Genomic DNA, 12,419 nt, shown 5'->3' with positions numbered 1-12,419 from the left:
TTGTCACTCTACTTTTTATAGTGCTTTTTAAAGTAAACCATATAAAAAGAAGAAATTAGCTGAATTAGGTTTAGGTTTATTTGTCAGTAGACTCGTCCAAATCCACCGACATTACCTCTGTGTTTTTCAGGTTATTTGTAAGAGTTTCGAATACTTAAATTGGTAAGACCTCCACTCTCAGAATGTGTGATGTGTGAAGTTTCTCGATGGTTGACATCACATTATTTCTCACTGTAATAGTCTCAGAGTTGGTGAAGGGCCTCATCCGTTTAGTTAGAATCTACATGGAGAAGCTGTCTCTTATCCTGAGCGCGATCTAACATTCACATTTGCTCACAGGAGGCCATAGGACTCTAAATTTTGTGTCAGCAAACACCCAACCCTGCTGCAAAGTTTGTATCGAAGTTTAAGTGCTTAGTCTGGAAGTGTTTCTTCATGCTGAATTCTTTACTCCAGCATTTGGTAATAAGACATACAGATACTTCTCTGTCCATTTTCAGAATATACTTGATAAGTGTTAAGAGTGACATTTTGCAATGGCATTTGATATCGCTAACAACAAGAAATAAGTAGCTAACACTAGCCTAAACTGGTACACAAACACCTGCTCTGTTGTGAGTGGTCATGTTGATGAACATGAACTGACATTTTCTTAATAGTATTTGTGATGTTATTAAATGGTAATAAATAAAATTAAAAAAAAGTCCTTGCATTTGAACAAATTCTATACTTATAAAGGATCTAAGGGCTGGACTGAGGCTGTAAAAGGGTTAGATACAGCCCGTGGACTACCAGTTGAATAGGCCTGATCTTGACCAAATAACATAAGTGACTTTCTTTTCACAAGTACCTCTTCCTCTTCTCAAGTTTCGCAAAAAGCCCAATCCACTTGATGATGAGTTTCCACCACTGGTGCTCTGAAACAAGAACGAGAGCAAAAACATGAGTCACCATCATATATGAACCTATTAACTATAAAAATTACATGACTGAGAAAAATGTTCTTACCCTTGTTCCACCTCCGGAACTTTGTGACGTCGTTCCAAGTGCTGATCGCACCTGAAAAAGTTAATTTTCAAGAATTAGGGAACTGCTTTAAAAATCAAACAAGTTTGTTTCAGTGAAAACACGTTGACATATGATTTTATGTAGTTCAAAGAGATGCAGAGTATTTCCAGTGTTCAGGATTTCAATGTCATCACTACCAACATTTTACTCATGGATGGCTAGCAAAAGGATCTCCATGCAAAACAGTGGTATTACTTCCTGTTTATGTTCATTACAGGCAACCATGTGTAGAATGTTTAAGTTTGACTTGTGTAGAAGGACTTGTGTTGCAGTTTAGCAATTCACTGCATTGGCTAATCAAATAAGCACAAGACCACATTGCTAGTGGATTCTTTTGTATGGTGACACTGTACTTCTGGATAGGTTTAGGTACAGAAAGCGCTTGGTTAGGGTTAGAGAAAGATCATGTTTTAGATTAGATTAGTTTGATCTTTTATAAGCATTGCGTGTTTAGACAACACTTCGCACCCCACCAACACTACTGAGGTAATGAAGTGTGCATTTGTGTTGATCTGAGATGCCGGTGCTCTACTGCAACTTCTAGCCTAACCTAACCTTAATAAGCACTGTTCACAGTTTAGATCAGTTACCCCCAAAATACACAGTTAACTGTTAATAAGTGCTGAATAAAGTGTGTAGGAATCTTAATAAAGCAACAGCAAAAAAGCATGGTAAAAGTTTGACAATGACATAACAGGTAGGTCACATAAACTCAAAAATGTGTTTATAATGGTATTATAAAGTTTTATAAGAATCTTATAGATGTTTATAAATGCCAAACAGTCTCACAATAAACTGTTTATTGTGCTATAGCACTTTCAAAGTGCTTTGATAGACAACATAATATAAATATAGTCTTACTAAAATATTGTTATTAAGCATGTCATAAGTTCTTACCTATTACCTATTAACTTATAGTTATTACAAGCACATTAATATAAAATGTTGGTGTAACAATGTGGTACAATTGTTTATTATTCATATTGTCTCAAGCCTCATCACTCTTCTGTCTGTTGTTGCTGCTGCAAATTCATACATTAAACATCAGCCATACAATATTAGAGAAATAATATAATAATAATAACAATAATAATAATAATAATAATAATAATAATAATGCAACTTCAGAGTCCCCTTTAATTATGTGAGCAGCTGATTAAGATAAATAAATGAAAATACATACCTTTTTGTCTAACAGCGTTCCAAACACCAATATGAAGAAACCCTTTAAAGAGGACACACAGAGGAGCATCGGTTAAAAGGGCTTCAAACGCACTATTCGGGATGCAACTATGAGTTATAGGTGCTGGAGTACTTAATAAAATATAAAATGAAATAATGATAGTATTCTATTCCAAAGATTAGTCATATAAACTACTGTATTTGTACCTGCAGTGAATTGAAGAAAGCAAATGCAATATGGATTCCTTCGTTGTTTGGGTCTGTCATGGTTCCAACTCCCAGACTCCAAGTTAATCCAAAAAATGGTGTGAGAACAGCCAAACTCCTCACAATAACCACTAGAACGTGCCTCTCAGCTGCTTGTGCGGCATCTCCCACTGCCCTTCTCCTCAACATTTTGTATATCACCACAAGCAGGATTATAAAGTTTATCACCACTATTAAGAGCGCAGGGATCACAAAAGCCAGTAGAGCTTTGGATATGTCCCAGTTAAGCCAGCAGACTCCAGTTACTCGGATGTATTGGTTTTTGGGTGCAGTTACGGCTATAGTTATGATTGCGATGATGAGAGGTGCTCCGTAACCTAGAGAAAAACCAATGGCCAACATTGATGTTTTGGACAACCCCCCGTCGAAGACACTGACTGTGCGGTAGAGCAACAGCAGTGCAGAGGCTAACATCCAGAAGAACAGGGCAAGGTAGAAAAGATGGATGAAAAATGTAGCTGCCTTGCATGCTGGTGGGTTTTCCTGCTCCGCATCTGAAATGGCTGCCCCAATAATAAACCAGATGTTTGCAATCAGGAGAGACACAGCTATGTTAACGATGGAGACATGGCGCAAGTAAGCTGTTGTGTTCTTTCTTATTTTTCTCCATATGACAGCTTCAATAATGAGGCATATGACCAAGGAAGCCATGGATATGCCAACTCCAATGAAGGTTATAAGATCCGCCACAGGGTTGTCTCCATTGAAGGGTGACATTAGGATAGAGAACGAGGTCAGGTGGTTGCAGTTGCAGGTGACCGTTTCGTTTATGTTGCGTACCAACTCGCAGCCCTCGTCGTCCCATCCGCCCAGTCCGTCAAAGAGGCTGAAGTTCCAGAAGACACACTGGGGGTTCCCCAAGGTTTCGTTTACAATATCAAATGTGAACGAAACATTATTGACGGTGACATTGGACTGAACAAGTACAACTCTTCCATTGATGACGTTGCCTGTTGAGTTTGATTCGTCTCTTGCAGGGAGTATGTTATCCATTGAGGCAAATGTTATCACAGTGATTGACTGTCTTCCTTCATTGGACTCTGGTATTTCTATCTCCACTGAGGAATTAAGGGTAGCATTGAAAGTGTTTGTGAATGTAGTTTTGTTCAGGAGAATAGAAGATGTATCGATGTTAAAAGACTCATTGATAAGGCTACTTGTTATAGTCTCAAGAGACTGCAGTAATGTGGAGCTGATACTTTCAGCTGAAGAGCTGTTACGTCTTGTCACTGGGATGACACTGCTAGTGTCTTTGGCATTTATAAAGTCCCATGAATCCTTTGCCTCTTCTATGGTGAGGACTCCTGCAGTTATTAGGACATCCTAAATCGAAAGGAAATGAGATATTAGCTCATGTACATTGTTGAGGACATGTGTAAATCAGCCTTATTCACATACCGTCATTGATCCTTCAGTTATTGGGATTCTCAGTGATGATGAGGCATTGGCCACATTTTCGAGTATTTGAACGATGGCACCAATGGTTGCAGGAGATTCAACCACTTCGTCAGTGAAGTTGACAGTGACATTGCTCAGTTGGCCCAAGAAAGCTGGCAGGGAATTGATATTCAAGTTCTGTGAGATTTTAAAGAAAAAAAACACTTCAAGGATCAAACGAAAGTTACAAGGTATGTAGGATTTTTATTCACTTATAGCATCCTTGTTCTAATCGCATAAAGAATATATAATAAGGGACTAATTGTAGATGGGCAGCAAGTGAGACCAATAATATAACAGATACAATACAATGGGTTTTTATTGCTTGAGGAAATCAGAAATGAAAATGACTGCACAGTATTTTTAACATTTGCATCTGCTAACGCAGTAATATCAAGCCTAATCAGCCACTTCATGTAGGGGGGATCACACCTGCCCTCATCCTCCTTCAAATGGACTACAGGCTACGTGTAAGTGCAAATGAGGGAAAACCTAAAAATATTCAATGCAATGTAGTGGGGGGTCCCTGGTCTGTCTCTCTGTCAGCTAAGGTATGCCTGGTCTAAAAAACGATGAAGACCCCTGACTTAAGAAAAAACTAAATCCACCTCTGTTAAAGCCATAATTTCAGTGTCAGAAATAGCTGGAGAACTAGGTTACCTCAGACTGCTCAAGCAGCTCCTGAACCGGTTTTAGGATGCAGTTGTCTTGTTGAACTTTCCATTCACCACTTGCCGTGCAAACTGCCGTCTTCTCTCCCACCTTGTTTGACTCACAGGGACCTTTAGCCTCATCCCCAAGTCTTCCATCACCAAACGAAATATTACGACAGATAAAATTTGCTAGAGAGAAAGAATTGAAAAAATAAAGAAATAATTACAGGAACAAATATCTTGACCTGCATTGTCCAAAATGCCCGAAGTCTGGATCGGTACTTACACGCTGTTGATAACTCCAGTGTTATTTCTTCTGTAAATCGTGGGTAGGTCTTCTCTTGACAAGTGAACTTTTTTTCCAGGTTTTCACAGTTGAGGATTTCAAACTCATAGGTGACCGTATTACCTGAGCCTAAACATACAAAAACAAAACACTTAACTTTGACAGAGTATCAAAATTCACTCACTCAATGCAAATACTTTCTATGTATACTAACATACATTTGATATTATCTCAAATTATTACACAGCTTTGTTAAATAGCAGGCCATTGCCATGTATAAGAACCGCTGATATGGACACAGTTCTGATCATGAACTCTGGAGAAAATCCTTTTTAAATTGATATTTTGTGCCAAAAAGTAGCCCTGTAATAAGCAGGATAACGTAAAGTGAGTGATATTCAGATTTACCTGCAGCAGGTATGTCTTTAAACTCAACCGTGTAGGTGCCGTCGACAGAGCACTCCAATGGCACTTTTTTTGTGTCTTCACAACCAACCATTATATTGCGGGGTTTCACTTGGATCGAGGGTTTCTCTTTGACCACAAATTCATTGCTGGATTTCTGTCTGTAAGTTAATTTTGGCGTCAGACTATTTTTTATCAGCCTGCATTCATAGAGTCCTGAAATTAAAGGTGATAATCAGTTAACATCATTTTGATGTGAAGCCAGCAACACATATAAAAGTGTGTGAGAGAACACCAGGTTATCACCCTTACACCCTTCAGGTGGGGGCAACAACTTAACAACTTAAATCAGGTTGTTATATGTTTGGAGCAACATTCCTCTACAGTTTCCAAATATAATATTTTGTTCTATAAGCTCTGAATAAAGAGAGTTAAAAAGGAGAGTATTCATGTGGGGCTGCCGCACAGTTTCTCTTTACTGTCCATCAATATTACATTAGTTCCACATTACCCTAGCCTATGGGAACAGCCACATTAGCCACTTAACATGCTAATGCTGAGTCCAACAGGTAAATAAATAAATACACAGTAAAACAACATAAAACAGGGCAAAACTTGCAGCTTCCAAGTTTGAAGACTTGCTGCTTGAACCGTTACTGGCCCTTGTATTGCTTGTTAAATGTTTGCAAGTATTGATTCATTCATTTACAACACATTCAAGTAAAACAAGACAGTAAAAAAGATTAAAAGATATTGGCTGATGTGGTTGCCTGCCTTCTTCTGTGGCTGGATTGTCAATAGCGTGGTATTTCAAAATTACGGTTATCGCAACAGCCCTATATTCATGGGTACCAGTAGAGTTTAGCTTAAAATACAGATTTTTCCCCTTTTATGACTTTTAATTAAAACAACTATGTGGAAAAAGAATGACTAAATGTGATTTCAGACACAAGAAAGAGCACTTTTGTCCCATCTACCTTTAGATGTTTTGCATTTAGGTTCTAAAAAGCATAAAAGAAACAGTCAGAAGTCAAACAGATTGCTATGGAACTATTTAGTGAGTACTGGAATGTGTAAAAAAATGAAAAGTAAAAAATGTGCACAAATGAATGGTTACACTAAAGATATATGGATAATTTCATCCTTATATTTAACTTTAAATTGTGTGGAGTAAAACCATGTCAACATTTTAACATTTTTGGTCAAATTACATTACCAGTAACAGATACATATTTTAACATTGGTGGGTTTTGGCTTTGCATTGTAAGAGAAATATTGCCCTCAAGCCAATCAGAGTCCTGCATCTGTAAAGGTCAGAGCAAAAATGAATTAAGTCTCTAAATTTTTATGATTGGGAAATGTCTCCAACACTACAGAAATAAAATAAATTTCTTCTTCCACACTGGACCTACTGTTTTTCTTACCATTGTCAGTGCTGTAAGATTTTGACACAGTTAAGATTGCTGCTCCATCCTCTTTTGTAAAGGTGTGCAGCCTATCTTTAAATATACGCTGGCTGCCACGGTACCACTCTTGTGTCCAGCTGGTACCAAAATTGAGATTCGCTGATGGAGGACCACATTTCACTTTCACTTCATCCCCAGAAAATACTTCAGTTGGTGTAAACTCTAAGGGATTTCGGTCTTTGAAAAACAGAAACGAAGGTGAAAGAATCATTAGAAAATCATCTGCACAAAATGATCAGGTGACAACCAATGCTAATATGAATTTTAAAAAATCACAGAAAATTTTGTTTCAAAATATTTCAGAAATGTTTAAACTGTCTTACTGTCAAATATCATAGGGTATTTTTCTGCCAGCTGTGTAAATATTCCTGCTCTTACTGCTTCGATTTCTGCTTCTGGAAGAGAGGTTGCTGTAATAGTATAGTCAGCAATGGTGCTTCCATTCCTGAAATACAGAATTGAATCCCAATGAAAATCTAATCACATTTAGGACCGCATTATGTCTGCTCTGGAAACTTATTCTTACTCAATTAACCACCTACAATAAAGTCTTAAAAGAGCAACGTGTAAAATATGGCCACCTGTCAATACAAAGAACTGAATGCAAAATACACAAGCCTTTACTTCATGACTCTAATCCACATAGATTAACTGAGTGCACAGAGGACCATGATGGGTCATAGTGGATCAAAAATACCTGATGAAAAATGTGAATCTGAATATATTTTTTAATATATATTTGATCAGTACTTCATCACTTAAATGTGGCAGAGGTGGTCAGTTTTTTCTCCTCTCCATTGTCCATTTCTGGCTATTGTCACAACCAATGTCTCACTCTAATTTGAACAACATTAATATCGCCATCCTAAAAGGTACCTTCATCAGTTACTGAGGGCCACTGTTTAACGCTGACAATCAAATGACCTGACCTAGACCTGTGAGACCAAGGTTACCACCAAGGTTAATAGGGTTCATCTTCCAGGACTGCTTGAATGTCTGTACAGAACTTACTGTCAATCCATCTAAAAGTTGTTTCAGCTTAGACCAAAGTGGTAGACCAATCAACTCAGCAGCACTGCCATATCCGGAGCCATGCTGCTAGTAGGGCTAAATATAATGTAAAGAATTCTGATTTCCAGTGATAATCTCCTTTGAACTATGCAACAGTCTCTTTTATATAAATATTAAATTTGAATTAAAAATGTAATTGCCTTGGCACTGTGCTAATATAGTATGCTGTAAACCTGAAAACATCCACTTCACTACCTGTAGTAGTGAAGTATACCATCTCCAAAACCAGTTTAAGAAGGAGAGTTAAGTCAAAAGAAAAACTGACTTACCGGAAACGAATTAGCCTTGCTGATTTTAGAGTTGAGATGTGCTGGCTACATTGTTTTTGAATCTGTTTGAAACAGTGACATAGTCTGCTCATTATCAATTCCACAATAACATCAGCATCAATTTTCAAGTATATTCCTTGCATCAGTATTGTGACAAAGCTGGATGACACATCAGGACTTACAGCGTCATTAGTGTCCTGATAAATGATACTGGTGGGGTCATTGTCTGAAGACTGAAAATCTCGGTCCATGGTCAACGACAACATTTTTTTTATGACAGAAACAGTTGGTGTTTCTGGCGTTGGTGTTTCTGGCGTTGTTGGTGTTTCTGGTGTTGGTGTTTCTGGCGTTGTTGGTGTTTCTGGTGTTGGTGTTTCTGGCGTTGGTGTTTCTGGTGTTGGTGTTTCTGGTGTTGGTGATTCTGGAGTTGTTGGTGTTTCTGGTGTTGTTGATGTTTCTGGCGTGGTTGGTGTTGTTGGCATTGTTGTTGTTGCTGGCGTTGTCATTGTCATTAGCGTTGACGTCATTGCTGTTGTATTCGGCATCTCTGTTGTGGTCGTCATCTCTGTTTCTGTAAAAAATCAATAAATCTTCTCTTAGATCAAAAAAATTATTTTCCAACAAATATGTTCAAAAACTACAGAATGTTCAAATGTATCCATGTAAAAAAAACAATAACAACAAAATTTGTCCCATACCAGTAGGTGGACATTGCCCGATATCTGTGGAGCAACATTGGAGATGAAATTACTACATTACGTTAAATTACTTTTGCCTGGGAAAACAAAATACCTTCAATGAACAGCTTCAAAATAGCATTGCTTACTTGCGATTGGTTCACAGAACCCTCCGTCAGAGGGAAGTCCATTTATGCAGTCACAAGTTTGTCCGGTGGCACTGCTGCATGCACTGTAGTTGTTACACTTGTCACATGGCCAAGCAAAATCTTCCTCACACTGACACTGCAGTCCCACAGTGGAGTTTGGATAACACACTATTAAAGAAATTTCAAAGAACTTCAGGCCATAATACCCTATTTGATAAAATTACATTAAATCAACCAAACATTAATACATTAAGTAACAAAGAAGTTAGCAAAATCTCTTACCTGTGGTGAAATTTATGCCTGTTACTTGTAAAGACTGAGTGATGGTGTGGGGGAACGGGAAAGTTGTCAGAGTTCTCCTGAATAAATCAATTAAACTTGAGGATACACTGGAGACTGGGATGCGCAAGTCAAGAACTATATCAATTTCCACTGGATCTGTGGAGGAGAACAGGAGAATATCCATCACAAAAGTCTGTCAGCATCTTATAGAGCAATATTCATATGTGCAGTCATCATGAGGTAAATTATGTAGCTGTAAGTGTTGCCCATATGTACTATGTATTAAACTTTTTGCTTCAGTTGAAACTTTACGTTTTATGTGAGTTATATGAACCTACAGGCAAACATGTATTTCCAAAGTACTGACACAGAGACATTAAATGTTCTTGTACAGCGTCACAACAAATCTTAATAAACACACAGACAGACCTTCATTCTATACATTTTAGGTGTCCTACCTTTTGGTGGTGTAGGTGATGGTGATGTTGGTTCCACTGTAAAAAATGAAAAAAAGTATCCAAAATGGGTGTCATATGTTAATATTTTATACTACAACTCAACAATCTGTTCTACTTTATCCATGTAAAACAAAGATTTGTCACATACCAGGAGTTGGAGTTGGACATGGAGAGATATCTGTGGAGTAACAGTGTAAAATGAATTATTATGCCAAGTATTCCTGCTTAGGACAACAAACTAACTTGAGTGGTTAAACACAAACCAAACCATGTACATGTCAACACGTGTATGAACACAGCTTCCAAGACTGACAGTGTCGAGTGTGACAACAGGGAATACAGTACCAAGGTTGTTGTTTTTTCTGGGTTTGGCTCCTTGCACCCAGAGATGACTCAGCTACTGAAGCAGCTAGTTCCTTGGCTAACAGAGCTAACTTACTAACTAACTAACTAACTAACTAACTAAAGCCAGCTACAGATAACAGCAGATGGTAGCTAGCCTACTTAAGCAACATGTTAACTAGCTAACCTCTATCTGTCCATCGCATAACTCTGTAAGCTATATCACCTTGGTACTGTACTCTGTCATCAAACTGGCCTAATAACATTTAATGACATTATTATGACATGTCTAAATGGCACCACTTGACTTGAGGTCAAGGGAAACATTCATGAGACACTTATAATGGTCTCATGATGACCAATGTCAAAACCGACCACATGTTACAGAATAATGTAATGTTAAAACATAAAGCTAACAGTTTCTCTGAGTATGATGATGATACCAAGTTGTCATGACAAAGACATTAAGTTCTGTTGTCTTGGTTGTTGCCACTTTGTTGAAATAAAGACATCTTTGTCTTAGCTGATGTCAAGTTTTCATAAGATTAACGTCAAGCTCTCATAACTAAGACATCTCAAACAATGTAAACTTTCCATCAATAATGACATAACTGACCAAATACCATTTAATGACAAGAGTCAAAAATATTCATAAAGTCTCACTGATGTTCATGACAGGTGTCATGACATGGTTATGACAGTATAATGACAGTCTTATGCACACCCCATCAATAAAGTGTTATCCATCGCTTTTATTGGAACAGCTTCAAAATAGCATTGCTTACTTGCGATTGGTTCACAGAACCCTCCATCAGAGGGAAGTCCATTTATGCAGTCACAGGTTTGTCTGGTGGCACTGCTGCATGCACTGTAGTTGTTACACTTGTCACATGGCCAAGCAAAATCTTCCTCACACTGACACTGCAGTCCCACAGTGGAGTTTGGATAACACACTATTAAAGAAATTTCAAAGAACTTCAGGCCACAATACACTATTTGATAAAATTACATTAAATCAACCAAACATTAATACATTAAGTAACAAAGAAGTTAGCAAAATCTCTTACCTGTGGTGAAATTTATGCCTGTTACTTGTAAAGACTGAGTGATGTTGTGGGGGAACGGGAAAGTTGTCAGAGTTCTCCTGAATAAATCAATGAAACCTGAGGATACACTGGAGACTGGGATGCGCAAGTCAAGAACTATATCAATTTCCACTGGATCTGTGGAGGAGAATAGGAGAATATCCATCACAAAAGTCTGTCATCATCTTATAGAGCAATATTCATATGTGCAGTCATCATGAGGTAAATTATGTAGCTGTAAGTGTTGCCCATATGTACTATGTATTAAACTTTTTGCTTCAGTTGAAACTTTACGTTTTATGTGAGTTATATGAACCTACAGGCAAACATGTATTTCCAAAGTACTGACACAGAGACATTAAATGTTCTTGTACAGCGTCACAACAAACCTTAATAAACACACAGACAGACCTTCATTCTATACATTTTAGGTGTCCTACCTTTTGGTGGTGTAGGTGATGGTGATGTTGGTTCCACTGTAAAAAATGAAAAAAAGTATCCAAAATGGGTGTCATATGTTAATATTTTATACTACAACTCAACAATCTGTTCTACTTTATCCATGTAAAACAAAGATTTGTCACATACCAGGAGTTGGAGTTGGACATGGAGAGATATCTGTGGAGCAACAGTGTAAAATAAATTATTATGCCAAGTATTCCTGCTTAGGACAACAAACTAACTTGAGTGGTTAAACACAAACCAAACCATGTACATGTCAACACGTGTATGAACACAGCTTCCAAGACTGACAGTGTCGAGTGTGACAACAGGGAATACAGTACCAAGGTTGTTGTTTTTTCTGGGTTTGGCTCCTTGCACCCAGAGATGACTCAGCTACTGAAGCAGCTAGTTCCTTGGCTAACAGAGCTAACTTACTAACTAACTAACTAACTAACTAACTAAAGCCAGCTACAGATAACAGCAGATGGTAGCTAGCCTACTTAAGCAACATGTTAACTAGCTAACCTCTATCTGTCCATCGCATAACTCTGTAAGCTATATCACCTTGGTACTGTACTCTGTCATCAAACTGGCCTAATAACATTTAATGACATTATTATGACATGTCTAAATGGCACCACTTGACTTGAGGTCAAGGGAAACATTCATGAGACACTTATAATGGTCTCATGATGACCAATGTCAAAACAAACCACATGTTACAGAATAATGTAATGTTAAAACATAAAGCTAACAGTTTCTCTGAGTATGATGATGATACCAAGTTGTCATGACAAAGACATTAAGTTCTGTTGTCTCAGTTGTTGCCACTTTGTTGAAATAAAGACATCTTTGTCTTAGCTGATGTCAAGTTTTCA

At 37.7% G+C, this 12,419-nt stretch overlaps 1 protein-coding gene across 1 annotated transcript in view; it reads right to left on the bottom strand.

Moving 5' to 3' along the window:
• The window catches only part of LOC146314039 (uncharacterized), a 33,764-nt gene that overhangs the window by 2,732 nt on the left and 18,613 nt on the right, over positions 1 to 12,419 (bottom strand). The window contains exons 17-32 of the mRNA XM_084737061.1: positions 11,080 to 11,235; positions 10,798 to 10,965; positions 9,213 to 9,368; positions 8,931 to 9,098; positions 8,820 to 8,826; positions 8,389 to 8,675; positions 7,088 to 7,240; positions 6,723 to 6,941; positions 5,302 to 5,514; positions 4,894 to 5,016; positions 4,615 to 4,796; positions 3,916 to 4,092; positions 2,458 to 3,840; positions 2,252 to 2,293; positions 1,009 to 1,059; positions 851 to 917 (exon numbers count right to left, since the gene is read on the bottom strand). Coding sequence (XP_084593187.1) covers positions 851 to 917; positions 1,009 to 1,059; positions 2,252 to 2,293; positions 2,458 to 3,840; positions 3,916 to 4,092; positions 4,615 to 4,796; positions 4,894 to 5,016; positions 5,302 to 5,514; positions 6,723 to 6,941; positions 7,088 to 7,240; positions 8,389 to 8,675; positions 8,820 to 8,826; positions 8,931 to 9,098; positions 9,213 to 9,368; positions 10,798 to 10,965; positions 11,080 to 11,235 — 3,552 coding nt within the window. The remainder of the gene's footprint in view (positions 1 to 850; positions 918 to 1,008; positions 1,060 to 2,251; positions 2,294 to 2,457; positions 3,841 to 3,915; positions 4,093 to 4,614; positions 4,797 to 4,893; positions 5,017 to 5,301; positions 5,515 to 6,722; positions 6,942 to 7,087; positions 7,241 to 8,388; positions 8,676 to 8,819; positions 8,827 to 8,930; positions 9,099 to 9,212; positions 9,369 to 10,797; positions 10,966 to 11,079; positions 11,236 to 12,419) is intronic.

Source organism: Lutjanus erythropterus, chromosome 15, assembly GCF_056507025.1.
Source record: "Lutjanus erythropterus isolate fLutEry1 chromosome 15, fLutEry1.hap2, whole genome shotgun sequence".
NCBI lineage: Eukaryota > Metazoa > Chordata > Actinopteri > Lutjaniformes > Lutjanidae > Lutjanus > Lutjanus erythropterus.
Note: the sequence above shows the minus strand (reverse complement) of the source record. Positions and strands in the feature narration are given on the sequence as shown.